Genomic DNA, 17,765 nt, shown 5'->3' with positions numbered 1-17,765 from the left:
GTTGTTTTTTTATTGTTTATTCCTCACTGTTATCATTCAGCATCAACATACACAAATATAACAGATTCAAAGTCTTTGTGAGATTGTAATGGAAAAAGCCATTTCTTAAGACGTCTTTTCTGCTAAATAATTCAGCAGATAAATTGAGGGGAAGAAGACTAATCAGGATGGGAAAGAAGGATTTTATTTTTAGCCCTTGCTAAAGACAGGGAATTTATGGTGGGATCTTCTTGTTATTGGACTCCAGGGCAGTTGTGTTGATTGCTCTTTTTTCTGCCACCTTATCATGCTCTGGCTAAATTGAGCCTAATTGAAGCAATCTAACCAGCTGCAGCTGCACTGGGCAGGCCCAAAGAATCTTCTGGAGTTTGGTCCAATAGTCCAACAGTAAGCAGGTGTGCAGAAGACAGCTGGGATCAGAAATGGGGACCTACAGACTCCCTCAGTGCGCAGAACCCTGCTGTCTGCAGTCTAAAGCCTCCCAAGAGCCCAGGCAACAGAGATAAACTATGCAGAGAGGAGGGTAGATGCTCTTTATAACAATGCAGTGAAGCATGTGTGTTCCCCCTAATGGATTTTAAGCAACAGCACCACAGCACAAATGCCCTGGGTCTCCTGTGGCTAATGTTATCCGCAGAGGCTAACTCAGTGAGGAGGGCTAGCTCACCAGGTAGGGCTAATTCAGTGAGGAGGGTTGGCACAGTGAGCAGGGCTGGTTCAGTGAGGAGGGCTAAATATACATATACATATAAACAGAAATATGCTCCCTTTGCCTTGTATAATATAGCAACACATACATAATTCTGAAAATTATAATACTCATGGCAGAGTAATTTTACATATGGTAAATAGGGTATATTATTTAAATAACATTAGACATGTTAGAAAAAGTAGCTATTTATCAAGCTAGCCTAGCTAACATTTGGAAGAAAGCATTTGCTAGAAAATTCAATTAGAAAAACATAAATAATGTTAATGTTATTACTTTTGGGCAATACCAAAATACTTAAACATACAAAGACATAATGTTAAATTGAAATGCATGCAGAAGGCAGTGTTATCTCAGTCACGGACCATGGATACAAATGAACGTGATGGTGGCGGCAGAGAGGGAGCGAGATTTGTGTGAAAATCAAGAGAATCTTCATTCTCCGTAATACTAGACTCAAGCAAACTCAAAAAGAAACAAGCTGGCAGTGTAGTGGTATTAGCTTGATGTATAGGTTAACACAGGAAGCAGGTACAGACAATGGCTCCAGGCACAGGATAACTGGCAATGCACAGTACTAATGGCAGGTACCTGTGGGCTTATATATTAGGGAGTTCAAAAGAGGGCAAACAAGAAACAGGTGTGTGAAATAATCAATAATTGGATGATTGGGACCATAGCAGGTGTGTGGGAGGGGGCGGAGTGGATGAGTCCCTCCTGCAGGGTGTCCAGCACACCATGACAGAACAGAAGAGGACAAATCTTCTTCTTCTTCTGTGATTTTTATGGCAGTTGGTATCCATGTTAGATTACTGCTATCTTCACGTTTTGCTGTCCCTCAGTGTTCATTCATTTTAAATCTTTCCAGGCCATTAATCTTCAAAAGGTTAAATAAACATTTCTTTTCTTTAGCAATCTCCACATTCTAACCTTGTCCCCTTCCTGCTCTTTTTTCTTTAATAATTTCTTGTGTTTTATGTCCCAGCCATTGATAGAGACAGCAGCATCTCAGTTGGCTAAAATATTAGAATATTGATACACACACTACCTAATTGTGTGGTATTTAACAAGTTATAGTGCTGATTCTGTTTATTTAATAATTCTAGTTTCCAGACAGTTACAGTATTGGCCTGAGTCTTTATTTCTAAAAGACTGTGGGCTCCACACATCATGCTGAAAATGGCCAGTTATCCAGTACTCAGCTGCACCTCACATACTACAGGCCCATGCTCAGCCTTGATGGAATCACCTGAGTTGACAGTATACCAGATGTCCTGCCACCCATACGTGGCCAGATAGTGCACTGCTAGCTACAGCTTAGTGAGGAAGGCTAGCTCACTGGGGATTGCTAGCTCAGTGGGGAAGGCTAGTTTATTGGGGAGGGCTAGCGCAGTAAGCTTCTCAGTAAGGAAGCCACATCTAGCAGAACAATTTTTGTTCCTCACTATGTGTCCATATACTTAGGAAATATCTAAGGCCATAGGGATAAGTGAGACTGCCTGGGTTTTGCATTTAGCATCCAGTGTGTGTGTGTGTGTACATGCTTTGAACCTGTCAGTCACCTGAGATGGGATGGCAGCCACCCCTCAGCTTCGGAACACAAGTTGCTTACAGCCACTCAGCACCTCCCTTGAGAACAAGACTCTGTGAATGAACAGCATCTGGGACAGGCCTCAGGCTTACAAGCTGCTCGAAGTTACCAAAGGAGTTTGTAATGCCAGCCAGAGAAATGGGGCATGCCAGGCTAGGAAGACCAAAGGAAGCAAACAGCAGGGCAGACCTGTTCCAGAGAAATCCTCCCAATGCTTCTCCAGCTGCATTGGAGCACACTGGCACTTCCAGGTGCTCTCTACTCAACACAGATCCTTCTACTGCTAGTAAAAGTGAAATATATGCTCTTCACATGTGAATAAGGTAGCCCTCATTTCCACACATCCTGCTGCTTCTCATTTGTTATATGTCATGTATCTTTCAAGGGCTGAGAGGGAAAAGGCATATAGACTGTCAGGGAGATTCTTCCATTGAACCATGTCTGCATGATTTGGAATGAATGAAGAAATTTTACACTGGGGTGACAAAGGCTGGGTTCAAGACAAGCAAAAATCAGCATTACCTCATAGACCTATTTTAAATACCTTTGAGTATTTTATCATTTGTATTTGACAGGTTTTAAAACATTTTGGGGCATAATATGCGATCAAAAATGGTCTGACCGCCTTAAAGACCACCTTATCCAAGAACATCTGATCAACTTTATATTGTTGACTACCTGAATTTCAGCCATGTATGTGTCATACAGCATGTGCCATCTACAATTTGCATCTGCAGTGTCTTTCAGTGCTGGATGTCACTGCAGGGATAGAGGAGATTGAGGTAGATTATTTTGCAATCTTTGAATATGGTAGTAGAGGATTACAGTCTAAATCTCAATAGAATTTGTGATATGAGGTACAGAAATAAAATACAAAAGAAATATGCTGACATTGCTGTGAATACCACTGGAAAACTAAGGATTGTCTACTTGTTCCTCAAGCTTGTGTATCTATTATTTTCAACTTTCTGAATGAGCAAAATGTTATAATTTCCTTACAATTAATAGTTTTATGTAATGACCTGCTTCTTTATTAAACTACTACAGTACAGTGCTACATCTATTTGTGCAAAGAAGATTCATGTTATTTGATAAATCCCAAAAATCATAATATATGATTATATGAATATAAGATCATAATCATTCCTTTAAAATAAATTGTTTCACCAGATCTGGTCATTGGTAGTTAATACTCTGAGGTATACTTTAAATCATTTTCATTGTTTATAAGGACAGTCTGACACTGTCCTTATAAAATCAGTCTAGTTCAAAATGTCACCTTGTGGGTGACATTTTAATACCAGTGGATGGCAGTTTAGTATCTAGTGTAATACTGAGAGCTCAATAGTGTAAACAAATCAACCAAACAGCCAGGTGGTAAGCTCTTCCCTTGAGATAGCTAACTGATGCCAGGAGGAAGAGCTGCATGCCATACTGATGGAATTCAACAACGGAATTCAGCCTGACAGCTGAAATACAGACCTACCAAGTGCACAAACAATGGACTTCAGATTACTTTGATTTTACTGTTTAATTATCTTTGCTGCCTTCCCCCATCTATACACTCTCTGTTCTATGCCTGAATAAAACAAAACCACTGCAGATGAAATCAAAGGTACTAGCAATCCCATCCCAGCACATTGTCACTTGCAGGCAAAAACTGGGCCATCCAAGAGAGGCCAGGAATAGCAGTGAGCTAGTTCTGTTTGATGTAAGCCCCCCCAAAGGCTGAGGCCTTAAAAGCTTTGCCACAGCCTCTAGCTCAAGGGACCATTTAGTGCTTCAACTTTAGAATCTAATGGGATTAAAGGGATAGTTTTAAGCACTGGACACCCAAACACCCAACCCCCACCCCCACCACAGCTCTCTGTGCTTTGAAAGGCTGTTTCTTCATCATGTCTGCTTAGCATATTCAGCATCATGCCTTATTTTGAATGATACAAAGAGATATTGTTGTCTATGTTGGAAATGCCCTGGAGATATGAATCTAGTCTTAGGTACAAGCTGGATCAAAAAGAAAAGCATCAAATAGCACACCTTTGTAATATTTCCAAGAGCTGCTGTATCGAGTCCAGTGGCCTTGCCTGAGCTCACTTTTGCAGTTTTTGCAAACATTTCCTAGCCTGGAAAGAATCCAAATGTACTCCGCCCACTCAGGCATAAATTTCAGGTTGCCAAGCAGAGAGGGTATCTGAAGATATTCCTGCCAGTTAATTAGAATGTATCCCCCAGAGAACACTCATGCTCCTGGCCTCCCTGAATAAAAGCATGCCAGAGGGAGCAGAAATGAAGATAAGTGAGTTTTCTAGCAAGCTTATTGAGAGTCGGAGGGACATTTGTCCCCCCCCCCCCCTCCTCCCTGGTGATTTATGTGAGGTGTTTATTGATTAATCAGACCACATGGAATCTGTTGCGTCTATCAGTACTGCTGATGCAGCACTTTTTGTTTTTATTTTCGAGACATGGCCAAAATGAGATATGTAAGACGACAGAGAGCACATCTGAGGCATCAAGTCTCATGATGCTGCGCTGGTTTGTCTTACTTGAATGAATGCATGTCCTTAACAAACCCCTGAATGTGTCACATTTGGTGAGGCTCTCAGGAGAAAAGCCTCATGAAGAACTATTTTGGGGTTTCACAGTCTGTGTCCTTAAGGATTTTTTGTGTCGGGTATAATCATTTTATAGTGATCTCTGTAAAGAGCCATCATAGATTGGTTTTAGCTGACATTCTTTCATTGCAAATATAAGACAATCCATATGTATGATGGCATAATACAGCAGATGGTGAGGAATTCATGGTCTCTGACTTTCAGTCTTATTTCTTTGAAGCACCACAACAGGATATGAACTTTAATCTTGAGGATTTCATAGTGATAGATTTAATAGTGATAGTCATGCTATGGCTATTATAATTTCTTTTCTATTATCATCATCATTCCTGTGGTGGAACAGTTGTAAAGCTATAAAGAATATTGGCAAGCATTCAGAAAGCTGAGGGGTTTAAATCATAGTGTTCAGAAGACCCACAATCCCATTAATAACCTTTGAGAAATTGAAGTGATTAAGAGTAGTTTATGAGTATTTCTGGAAGGGCTCAGAATTTCTCAAGAAAAAAAGTAATAAGGTCAATTTCCAGAGCCCAATCACAAATATTATTTGCATATTGATGGTAATTTATGGAAGCATAATTTTGTGAGGAGAGTATGTTTACACACTCATCCGCTCCATGGCCTTTTGCAGACATCTTCAAATATCTGGATCTGGTGTTACAGTGGAGTGGCGTTTTAGTGAAAGGTCAGTGCTGAGCTGGTCTGATCCAGTGGACCTAAGGCCTGATCCAAACATCCAAAGCGAATGTAGTATTTCTTTGACTTTTGTTCCATAAGTCCAATGTGCTTTTCTCTCTCTGCCTGGATCCAGCAAATAAACCGAAACTTAAGGGTGAGTGCAAAATCACCCAAGCCTGTTTTCACCTATGACAGAGAAGTGAAACTTTTCAAGGTCAGAAAACTTCATCGCCTTCAGGGAAGGACAAGGGGGTGACCTGGACTGGTGGTCATGAAGAAATGTTCATGAAGAAGAAATGTCTATGTTAAGAAGAAAGTAAAAGATTACAGTTACAGTGGAAGAGGCTTGTGGCATTTACTCTACTTTAACTGTAACCGCTCTTCTAATCCAGTCCCCTAATGCCTCTCAGTGGTGCTACTACAAGAGTAATCCCACCTCAAACCATCATCTTTATTTATGAGAAGGATTCCGACATCACTAATCGGTTGTTATGAAATATTACAATATCTTACGTCTCCCTAATCCTGGGTGTCCTAATATAAAATATTAATAAAATTAAACTGAAGATGAAATGTTTATAAACACATTTGAAGGTTGATGTGGATGACCAAAAAGACAAAAGAAATCTCAATGTGAGGGGATGGGCTAAACTGCCAGCCAGAACACGGAGGGTAAAGCTTAGCTTGATGTGGAGTGCAGCTCCATATTTGGAAAGGCGAATTAATTAGCGGGGGTGTGCACTGCTGGGTTTTCACAGAGAAACAGCTTCAGCAGCACTGCAGGGCCGCAAGAGGTGAGTGTCATTGGATGGTGCCATGTCATTAAGCCCTGGCTGTGTCCAGGCGAAGGTTGCGCCATGCTCCCGCTGGGAGGCAGGTAGGGAGGCAGCATCCATCATGCCAGCTCCTGCTTAGGTGTGTGAGGCCTTGTTGCAGTGTCCGTGTGTGGGAAATGGCTAATACCCTTGCTGGCTCCAATCCCACTTGGCTGGAGTCAAAAGTCAAGGACACCATGTTGGACAGCAAGTAGCAGTGTGTCAGTTGGGGGCCAACATGACATCTTCATCCAAGGTGTCGCAGCTGTAACATCAGCCTTCCATGTTTATAGCAGCAGCTAAAGGAGTCGAAAATGGCAAATGGATTCAGAACCAGACCTGTGGGCCAGTACCAGACATGAGGGACCCATTTTTTCATTTTCCCATCTTACAAAATGCTTAGATAATTAGGCAGCTGAATAATGATGTGTACCCAAAAATGTACCAAACAAGGTGCACAGGAAACCTCATAATCAACTAATTTATTTTTGACCACTAATCTAAGTTAGAATAAAATAATTAATAACATGCATTATAAAGAATTCAGATTTCAGCAAATATTTGTTTGAGAAGCTGCAACCATTAAAGCCTTGTCTATTGGTAATAAGCAATGAGTTTGTTACACATGAAAGCCCATTTTCCACACTGCAACATGCCATTAGGTGTTTACTCTGCACTTTTTCAGCATATTGTTACCTCTCTCCCTGTCCCTGGACCAGCTGTCTCTCATACCTCTGTCCCTGGACCAGCTGTCTCTCATACCTCTGTCCCTGGACCAGCTGTCTCTCATATCTCTGTCCCTGGACCTGCTGTGTCTCATACCTCTGTCCTTGGGCTTTGCTGGTCCCACCGCTTGTTTGCAGCCTGTTCCCCTGCCAGGCTCGGCTTCCCCGCCTATCTCTTGTGGCACACTGCAAATTTGCCAGGTGGCAGAATAGTCTGACCTATTTCAGCAGCCAGATGAGATCAGTGGAAGCAAAGCTCTGCTCTCTCTCAAGATGTTCTCTGGACCACATCAGCAGGGATAAAGCAGCATTCTTTAATTTTTTTTTTTAAATAAAAACATGGAATACAAATGGGATTGTTAATGCTGATTGTTAATGTTCAACTGTTTCACTGACATTAATGAAATATTATAGTTTCTTCATTCACAAAACTCACATGCACACCTTTATTCCACAACCTATCTGAATGCATTGATTAATGCATTGATTACCAGCATCGTGCTATTTGTAAATGATGAATGTTGCTTTAAAAGTCACAGTTTTGTGAGATGTCTTTAAAGGAATCCATTAAGCTCATCTGGTCTGCACTGGAGTGGCTCTTGTTGCACATGTAACATAAGGTTTTTGTAGCGTTTTTGGTTGTCAAATGTGGCTCAGGATTTCCATTTCTATAACATCTGAATTAAATGCATATCAAGCTATGTCCTGATGAGGATTTAATGTGTCTTGGGGGCATTTACACCTCCGTTTTTAAGTGGACATATCCTATCTGAATATAATCCTGATACTCAAACACGGTCATAGAGAACCATGTAATCCAGTTAAAGCGAGGCTTGTTATTCACAGCATGGCAACAGGCCAGGCAATATACATGTCAAGAAAAGCGATCCATCAGCACTGAGCTGCTCTGTCACTGCCATGTTTAAGGCAGCTGGCTTTGTGAACAGGTCTGGGAGAATTTACCAAAGGGCTAGAATTCTGTCTGTTGGCCGTTACATGAATAGCTGACCAATATCGATTCTCCTCCCTCAGGTCGTCACTCTGGGCAAGAACAGCCGAGGCTACCATTACATCATTGCCAATCTGGTGAGTGACCACAGATTTTTAAAGGGCATGCCATGATCCAGTCTACTAGAGATGCTTAGGGAAAAGGGCAAGATGGCAGTGAGTAGATGTACCTCTTTAAATGGTGGATCTACTAGTTTTAGATACATACCTTTCTAACGTAGCTTTTCATCATTTATCATCACCTGTAGGTTTGCTATTAAGAAGCTACTTCTGTTCTTCTGTTATCTCATTTGGCTTAATCACAGTCTAATTGGTGATTAAAATCCCACATAAATATCCTTTTCCAAAACTTACAAGGTTTTTTTTGTTTTGTTTTGGTTCTTTTTTTGGGGGGGGGGGGTTGTTTGTTTGTTTTGCAAATCTACATGTTTTTGAAAAAGCAGTAGCAGCATACACATGTAATGAGTTTCTCAATCAGCTATCAGCAAGGTTGCTGTATGTGCAGTGATAAATCATTAATAATGATTTAAATAAGGTATGAGTTGACAAATAGTGACCATTTAATTCTAAAATAAAGTACTTTAACTCTGGAATAAAATGCATTATGCAATATTTAATCCTCAGTTTGATTTCTTCATCTTTCATTTGTAATTTTTGGGTGCATTTTTTCTAAAGCTGTAGTGTCAGTCTGTCAGTTGCACACATGCAATACAAGTTCACTGCAAAAGCCCATTCTGCAGATTTCTGGTTTGGCCAAGACTGGAGACTCATGTGTGATTTGCTTTGCACGATGCCATTTTATGAAGCTGGAAGCAGAGCAGTTGTCAAAACATTATGCCACTTTAGCTATGAATAGGGAAGTGAACTGAAAAGCAAAACACTTTCACTGTAACTTCCAAAGAATTATTTGCTTTACTATTTTTAAAGCCAGCCTTCTGATGAATATATATTTATTCTTATAGACAATTCCTTTTAGATGCCTTCTTCTTAAGAGGCTCAGGAGTACTGAGGAATACTTATTGTATAAGATTATGAAAACAAGGCAATTTGGCTGTTAAAATGAGTGTTTGGAGTTTAAATGTTCTCGCTGCGTCTGCGTGGTTTCCTCCCACAGTCCTAAAACATGGAGGTTAGGTAAAAATTGGCTACCCTAAAAATTGTCCTGGTGTGATTGTGTGTCAATCAGTGTCTGTATGTCTGCATACAGTGAAGGATGATGCTCTGTCCTGGGTGTTTTCCGCTCTCCCTCTTCGAACGCCTGATGCAGTCCCCAACGAAACTGGTTTTCTGGTTGAGAATATGCTGTGCATAATGAAATGCTGCTTCTCACTGGAGTGTTGGCTGGATGTAAATCTGTGTGTTGATTGTAAAGTGTCCTTGAGTTCAGAGAAAGGCACTATAGAGAGAGCTAGCTGTAGTGGGAATACTGTATATCAATACTGTATATATCTAAATTGACTAATATATATATAATATATAATATAACTAATATAACTGATATTCATAATATAGGAATGAATAACAGCAAATCTGTGCTGCAGTATTACAAGTGCCTCCATTTTATAAACAATGCTCACTCTGTTTTATGGCAACTTTATTTCTCTCTCTCTCTCACTCTATCTATCTATCTATCTATCTATCTATCTATCTATCTATCTATCTATCTATCTATCTATCTATCTATCTATCTATCTATCTATCTCACTCTCTCCTCAGGGTTTCTCCAATGTTAGTCTGGACAATGTATATCACGGTGGAGCAAACATAAGTGGCTTTCAAATAATCAATCCTGAAAACCCCATTGTGCAGCAGTTCATTCAACGTTGGGACCGGTTAGATGAAAGGGAATTCCCAGAAGCTAGAAACACTCCTCTGAAGGTAAGCCTTTCACACCACAGGCAAAAAAAATACAAATAAAAACAGATGTGCCACCTTCTCATTTTATCTCCTCCATAACCTCACTATTTTCTCTTTTCAGCTTCTATTTTTTCTTTTTCTTGCATTTTCTATATCCTCTTATCATGACTCTTTCTCTTTTCCTTCCTTTCTTTTATCCTCCTTCTCTGCTCCCTTTCTTCTTCATTCCCTTCCTCCTCCCCCAAGTAGTCAATATATTGATGTCCAGCCCAAGGCTGTATTAAAACCAGAGCCTCAATTTACATCTAATTAAACAATAATCAGGAAAGAAATAGATTTTAAGTGGCACTTCATTGAGTTTATTCATGACAGAGTGGCTGAGCAATGTCTTATCAAACTGGTAAACAGGTCAAAGAAAGTTCTAGGCCAGTTATTTGCAGGGGATGCTTAAAAGTAATTATTCAGGTAGAACTTTAAAAGCACACAGGCACCTACATACACACATCAATGCTTTTCAAGGTTTTCTTGTAAGAGTAACAGTAACCAAAACAAAACTTTGTAATTCTTCAAACTAAAATAAGGAGCTGACCTTGACACTACTTTCTTATACTGACTGTCAGATTGCTGATGTTGGGATCTCTCTGAAGACATAATGGAAACAAAAACACATTGCTCACCATAAATTAGTGGATGCCAGGGCATTCAAGGCTCATTGGGTGAGATGCAGCATAATTGCAGGCGTCACCCCTGAATAACAATAGCACTGAAACCCTGCTCCTCACAAAGCTAAAGATTTTAACGCAACTGTAATTAGAATCCAGTTTAAATCCCTTTCTGCAAGGGAAAACAATGAACTTTTGTAAATATGAATAAAGTGGCAAGGATTGTTAAACGTATGCTGAAATGTACTTTCATTCTTGTGATTGTCAAGCCCAGTTATGATTATATGTGGTGATTCACTGTAATTATTCTGTATGGAACAGTGTAAGCTAGATACACTTACAGGACCAGGACATTGCTTTTGAATAAATTGAAACGTTTATACAGCTGTGCAAGGGGATAACTAGAGTGAAGGTTCTCATCTGGAGTCTTAGGGGACACAGTTTTCAGTTTATATTAGCTCACAGTGATAATATAACCAAATTAATATGCCTGAGTTGACTCATAAAAGACCTGATAATTAGGAGTGAAAGAGGAAAATGGACCTGTGAAGGACAGTTGCTCCCAAGGACCGGCACAAAAAAAAGCAGTGGAACACAATCCCTGCATTTTCTCTGTGCAGTACACATCCGCGTTGTCCTATGACGCCATATTGGTCATAGCCGAGGCATTCCGGTATCTGAGACGCCAGCGAGTAGATGTGTCGAGGCGGGGCAGTGCCGGGGACTGCCTGGCCAACCCGGCTGTGCCATGGAGTCAGGGTATCGACATCGAGAGGGCTCTCAAAATGGTAGGAAGCTTTGCCTTGCTTGCACCCGGCCGGCCCAAGAGTACTCGGCTGCGCACCTCATTAGAATGAGTGGCACAAGGAAGCCCAAAACCCCTTCAAATACAAACATAAATGATTGTCCTGCTGAGTGACCTTGTTCTGTCATTCAGCTGTTATGACATCAGGTTTCTTCCTTGCAGGTCCAATTGCACGGGATGACCGGCAACATCCAGTTTGACAGTTTTGGGCGCAGATCAAACTACACTATCGATGTTTATGAGATGAAAACAGGTGGCCCGAGAAAGGTAAGAGAACAAAACAAGGGTCAGGCAAGCTTTCAAAGACAGGGAGAGCATTCTTGATTTCTAAAATCTAATACAGGTTTGAAAAATCTTTTCTTTACTCACAGAGACAGTCGGAATGTGGAGGGCATGGCGTAAAATGACAAAGATGCTGTTTATGTTTCACTCATTTTTCAAGAGACTACTGACCAAAACAAAGAATAGTGCATTGAAAATATTTAATAACAACACAGGAGATTATATTTTCTTAACAACTGACTGACTTCACAGGAGAAGATTCTTTGTCAAATGATGATTATGAAAGGAAGTTTTCAGCACCTCTCAGATGGCGTAGACTGCGCACAGGCTAATCGATGATCATTTGAATTACCATTTTAGAAAATCGGTTGTATTTGTGAAAACATCCCCTCCTTCACAGATGGAAATATCAATTTGCTTTTCTGCTTAGAAGTGAGAGAAGGATATCTAAATTTCTACAGTTTGGTTTGCTCTGTTCTATTGTTAATGTCTTTAACTGTTATTATATTAATGTCATCTAGTTTTATATGATGTAGTAATGAAAAGAAATTCACTGAGATCTGTGCTGTAGAGGTTATGTAGGTATGGCCATAGAAGTTCAAATACTTTATCCATCAATGATCATGTGTTCAGTAAAGATATGGCACTGTAACCTACTGTGTTTCTTGTTAAATACCACTGTCTTAATTTACTACACTGAGTTAGATTAGAAGATTGGATTGCATCCCAGATTCCAAAGGGTTCCGAAACCTTTTTTTCACAATCCTGAACTGACATAGACCACAGTTCAGAACAAAAAAAAGCGCATCTTGCCCCCGGTGTACTGAAAATGGAAATTAACCTGCCCCTGTCTTTGAGCGAGGTCATCCAGTGAGTCTGGAATACATGAGAGTAGCATGGGGAATGGCATTTAAGTGCTAGACTGTGTTCTCAGTGTCTGCCTGCTATGCTGAATTGTGTAGAGGCAAATATGAGAGCCGTTCAGTACTTGTATGGCACATAAAGCTCTACTGTAAGCTCTTGCCCTTGTTTACTGCAGGAAAAAACATCAGACATGCACCTATTCCCATTTAACACCCGGCAATAGCTGCTCAGGCACCAAGTGCTGTTTTAATGAACAGAATTATATGAGAGTATGCTATTATGGCTTTATACATCTCCAGCAGCTGTCATAGCTTCTTCTCTGTACCAATATCATAATATAATTATATTAAAGGGTTGGGGATGTGGGGGAGGGTGGTGCAAAAGTAGGCCTTAATATGGAGAAAAAAAGGCTGTAATTTAAATAATAACAGAGATGTTTTCCCTATTGCAGATCGGGTACTGGAACGAGTTTGAACGCTTTGTAAATATAATGGATCAGCCATACAGCAACTATTCAACCTCAGCGGAAAACCGAACAATTGTGGTCACTACTATTATGGTACACATCACATGATGTTTTAAATGTATCCTGTATTCTACCACTCAGGGTCATGGTGTAGATTCCCAGATTAATACATTTTGTCCTGGGCGGTTAGAAGTACATTCCTTTTGTGTTGCTTTCTATCCACTCTCTACACGTTGAAACAGTCGTATACTAAAAAAAGAGAAAAGAATAAAAGAGACAAAACGAGTATTTCAACTGTATCCATGTGGATGGAAAAGCATTTCGATTTCCCATACTCCAGTGGCCTGTCATAGCAGTGACATCACAATAATGGCATTTGGTACAATGGTAATGATTTGTACATTGCCATCATCAATGTATACACACAGTACATACGTAAGTAATATCTATCACCACTCATCAAGTAAATGGTCAATGACACATGGAGCAGAGCAAATGGCAGCAATGAGAGAGGTTCAGTGGTTTCTCCCAGCCAATGAGCAGGGCTGAGATGAGTGTAGAACAAGCTTCTCTTGCCCTGGCTCAAACTCCAATTGCCGTCGACCTGGAGATTGCTCTGCTCTGACGAATGACTCCACCTTCTGCTTTAATCAAGCCCCGACTATCTGATTGCTGAGATAAATCAAGGTTTCGTTTAATTAAAGTTTCCCTGAGCCGAGGCCAAGACCACTCTCTTGGGAACCGTGACAGGGCCGCAGTTCAAATACGAGGAGTGAGAGCAGTTATGCGAGTGACAGTAAACAACTCCTAAATGTTTTGCTCATGAATACATATGTAGAGTCTATGGCTCAGGACAGAAATATGGTGTGGTCAGTGCAAGGCAAACAAACCATTGCGAAACCTGTGGCAACCTAATTGTCCCTGATTCTAATATGGATGCTCTCTCTCTGTGAGAATCCCTATTGTTTGGTAATGGTGATGTACTAAAAAAAAACACTCCAGCTGCTTGTGTTTGTAATGGAGAAAGGGGAATGGAGCACGACCTGCTTTCTCCTCTTGGTATAATCCTGTATGTTGGCAACTCAAACACCTGACTTTTTATTTCTAACAATTGTTTTGTTTATTTATTTATTTTGCCAGTACATTTGTTTATGGATCTATTTTATTGTTGGAATGACATGGCCTTCCCACACAATGCTGCAATATGCTCGGAGTAAACTGATCAGCCTCCAGTCACTGCCATTTACTTAATGAATCGGATGTCCAGTTCACGTTGCAACCCACACATGGCATTTCTCACCCCAAACTAGGCACAACTGATGCTACCCAGCCCCCACGCTATAGTCCAGACTCGAACACGGAGTCGGTGTGTGTTTGCATGAAGCATGTGTTCAGTTGAGCCCCAGTTCTTCTATTGCCCATGTTCTATGTCATGGTCTCGGTAGGGGCTGGGTGCATTAGCAGACGGGTGTGGCCATGGTCACTGGCCGACCTTAGGCACACAGCCCCATGTCCGCTTCTCCTGTGTCAGCTGTTCTGTATGTGCTTGTGTTACATTAGTGCCTGCTTATGTGTGGATATGTGACATTATATGTGGATATGTGATATAGTATAGAGAAAGAAAAAGACAGAGAAAGGAGGAATATATAAAAACTTAGCATTTGATTATTTGTGTGTGAATCTGTGTGTGTGTGTGTGTGTGTGTGTGTGTGTGTGTGTGTGTGTGTGCTCATAAGAAAGAGAGCAGGTGTGTATGTGATAGCCCAGCATGCTCCTGCATGCACTTGACTGATCACCTCTTGGTCGGCTCTGGTGACTGCCACATATCGGGTGAAAATAAACCAGCGTGTGTTTGATTAACAGGAAGCGCCATATGTGATGTACAAGAAAAACCATATGCATCTGGAAGGCAATGAGAAGTATGAAGGCTACTGTGTCGATTTAGCTTCCGAGATAGCCAAGCATGTTGGGATAAAGTACAGGCTCTCCATGGTCATGGATGGCAAGTACGGCGCCCGCGACCCAGAGACCAAGACGTGGAACGGGATGGTGGGTGAACTAGTATATGGGGTGAGTAGTGGCTCCTCTCTTGCCACATAACAGCTTCCCACTAATCTGCTTCTTTTCCTTTGATCAGTCGAATGACAGGTTACTTGTATGATAAGATTGTGTGACTGACACATGTCTGTGACTAATGGCAAAAAGGAACAAACAGATTGAACAACAAAGTTCTGAATTCGAATAGTCAATGACCTGGCAAAGTTAAATGGGCCATCTGGATGAAAGCTGCTGACATGACTTTTAAAAGAATTAAGAGGCTAATGTAGCCAGTTAACATGGTATCGCTGGCAGGAACACTGTTGTTCACAATATTATGCCAGTTTGGATGAGAAGTACCTTTTGAGAGCAGCTGAAGGTAGCTCCCCGCTGTCTGGTGGTGAGATTGTGCAGCGCTGCCTGGTGCCTCTCTGAATGCTTTGCATTGATTCATCCCAGCACTGCTAAATCTCAGAGCCACTTTTGCAAACCAGGCCACATTTACATTTGTCAAAGTGTTCCCATGCCCTAAAAGCAGGCAAAGCCAGTAAAATCATTCCCAATTTCCTACGTTGACATCTACCACAAAAGGCTGTATACAAAATGCATGAAGGTTGGGTTACCTCATCTGTTCAATTTCCTAACCATCAGCCAGAAAGATTGCCTGATTTTGATGCACTAACGGTTGGAATTATGCTCAGAATGAAAAAAGTCCACTCTGGGTAGGAGAGGAAGAAAAACATTCCCATTAAGCTGCCTCTTTGAGTACCCATGGTGCTCTTTCAGCAGGGCCAGCCAGGACTAATAGTTGCCTGTGTGCCATGACCTTTTGACCGCCATATTGATTTGACTTTTCTTATCTTTCAAAGGTCATCTGCACATGCTGGTATGTTTTTTCTTTACTTTTTTGTCCTCAGTATTGCTTGGTATGCTGAGAACCACATATATATATATATATATATATATATATATATATATATATATATATATATATATATATATATATATATATATATATATAATGTATGTGATTCATTGTTCAGTGTCCACAATTAAAGTACAATATGATGTCCTACACAAATCAATACATCTGAACAGAAGTGTGATATTGAGGCGGCAGAGCAGGATGCGGTAAAATAGAGACATACGTTTATTAGCACATACAACATAAAAGACATAGCTTGCAGGCTATAGGGGTTAAACATCAACAACATCCATGACAAAACAAGAAACTTATATACACGCACGATAATGACACAAAACAAGGATCAGATCAGAAACACGAGAGGGAGTGACCATGCAAACACACACGCGCACAACACACACACACACACACACACACACACACACACACGAAGACTTCGAGGGGGAAGGGCTGTATCGTGACAAGAAGCTGTTAAATATTCCTGCCAGTAACATTTTCTAAACAGCAGCAGACAATTCCTTACTTAATTTATAGAGCAGTTGGGGGTTTAAAAAACAAACAAACATGTAAAACACTCCCATCCTCAAATGTGTATGTCTTCGCAGTGCGCTCTGAGCTTAAGGGAGAAAACCAAAAACAAATCACAAACAAAAAACAAAAAAGGAAGAAATGTAAATACAGAACAATCCTTGGTGGTGTGAAGGTGGTTGATGGAGTGCTGTTAAGGGGATGTGTCACCGCAGCCACGCAGCTTCGCTTTCCTAGTCTCTCCCACTGCCTTCCTTTCAACATGTCGGGAATGCAATTTACACGGCCACCATGTGTCAGAACACACATGTGTATGGTACATATTTCACCCTAGAGTTACAAAAGATGATCACAGGCAATTATTTACACATAGTGCTCTGAATGTCTGAGGGAAGAGATCTGATGCATGTTTCTGCCTTACCGATAAATCACTTTTGGTAGACACTTAATTAGCTATTTATATGCAAATTATTCTATGATTTATTGAGAGAGTACACCAGAATCCCACTCATTCCAGACTACAGAATGAAAGGAAATTAATATTTGCAGGGGCTTTTATAACCAGCGTTTACCTGCTACGTTTCCTCGACCTTACCCTGCCTTATTGCATAACTAATAGCCTCTAGGCAGAGCTGACATCTGAGATCTAGGATCTCTTGCTGACCTTACATTAGAACAGCCCAGAGAGATGCAGCACTGAATGCTATAGGCTCCCGCCGTCTCACTGCTGGACCTTGGCTCTCGCCATAGCGGTTCCTTGATGTATGAAAGAGAGACGTGTTAGGTTCTCTGCCTGATTTGCCTGGCAGGGTGGAGGCCATTGTGAGAAGCTCCAGTCCCTGAACCGCTTGTTTGGTGGTTGTTAATTTTTTTGTGGGTTTTTTTTTTTTTTGAGAGCACAGAATATTTGCTCTAATCTTTTTTATTCTAGATTTATAGTATGTTTTGTACAGTTAGATAAATACACCCCAGGACAATGTCAAATAATTTATCTTTACTGCTTTTGGTCCTTTCACATATTTAGAGCCTGTGGGGAAAAAATTACCCATTCAAAACTCTCTGAAACAAATTTGAGTGTCTTACTGAAATGGCAATCACTACCGAACAGCAAGCATGCTAAGAATGCTGAAGATGCAAATGTGAACAAATTTAATCAATTAAAAGCTCTCCCATTCACTTACCATTCAATAAAGTCACTAAC

The 17,765-nt window shown here is 40.7% G+C and overlaps 1 protein-coding gene across 7 annotated transcripts in view; it reads left to right on the top strand.

Moving 5' to 3' along the window:
* Window positions 1-17,765, top strand: part of gria3b (glutamate receptor, ionotropic, AMPA 3b) — an 82,535-nt gene that overhangs the window by 44,104 nt on the left and 20,666 nt on the right. For all 7 annotated transcript variants that reach the window (XM_027008631.2, XM_027008629.2, XM_027008627.2 and 4 more), the window contains exons 5-10: window positions 8,163-8,216; window positions 9,855-10,016; window positions 11,278-11,445; window positions 11,625-11,729; window positions 13,060-13,167; window positions 14,938-15,144. In XM_027008631.2, the coding sequence (XP_026864432.2) occupies window positions 8,163-8,216; window positions 9,855-10,016; window positions 11,278-11,445; window positions 11,625-11,729; window positions 13,060-13,167; window positions 14,938-15,144 (804 nt within the window). The remainder of the gene's footprint in view (window positions 1-8,162; window positions 8,217-9,854; window positions 10,017-11,277; window positions 11,446-11,624; window positions 11,730-13,059; window positions 13,168-14,937; window positions 15,145-17,765) is intronic.

This window comes from Electrophorus electricus, chromosome 12, assembly GCF_013358815.1.
Source record: "Electrophorus electricus isolate fEleEle1 chromosome 12, fEleEle1.pri, whole genome shotgun sequence".
Classification (NCBI taxonomy): Eukaryota; Metazoa; Chordata; class Actinopteri; order Gymnotiformes; family Gymnotidae; genus Electrophorus; species Electrophorus electricus.
This window is presented reverse-complemented; position numbering and strand designations above follow the sequence as displayed.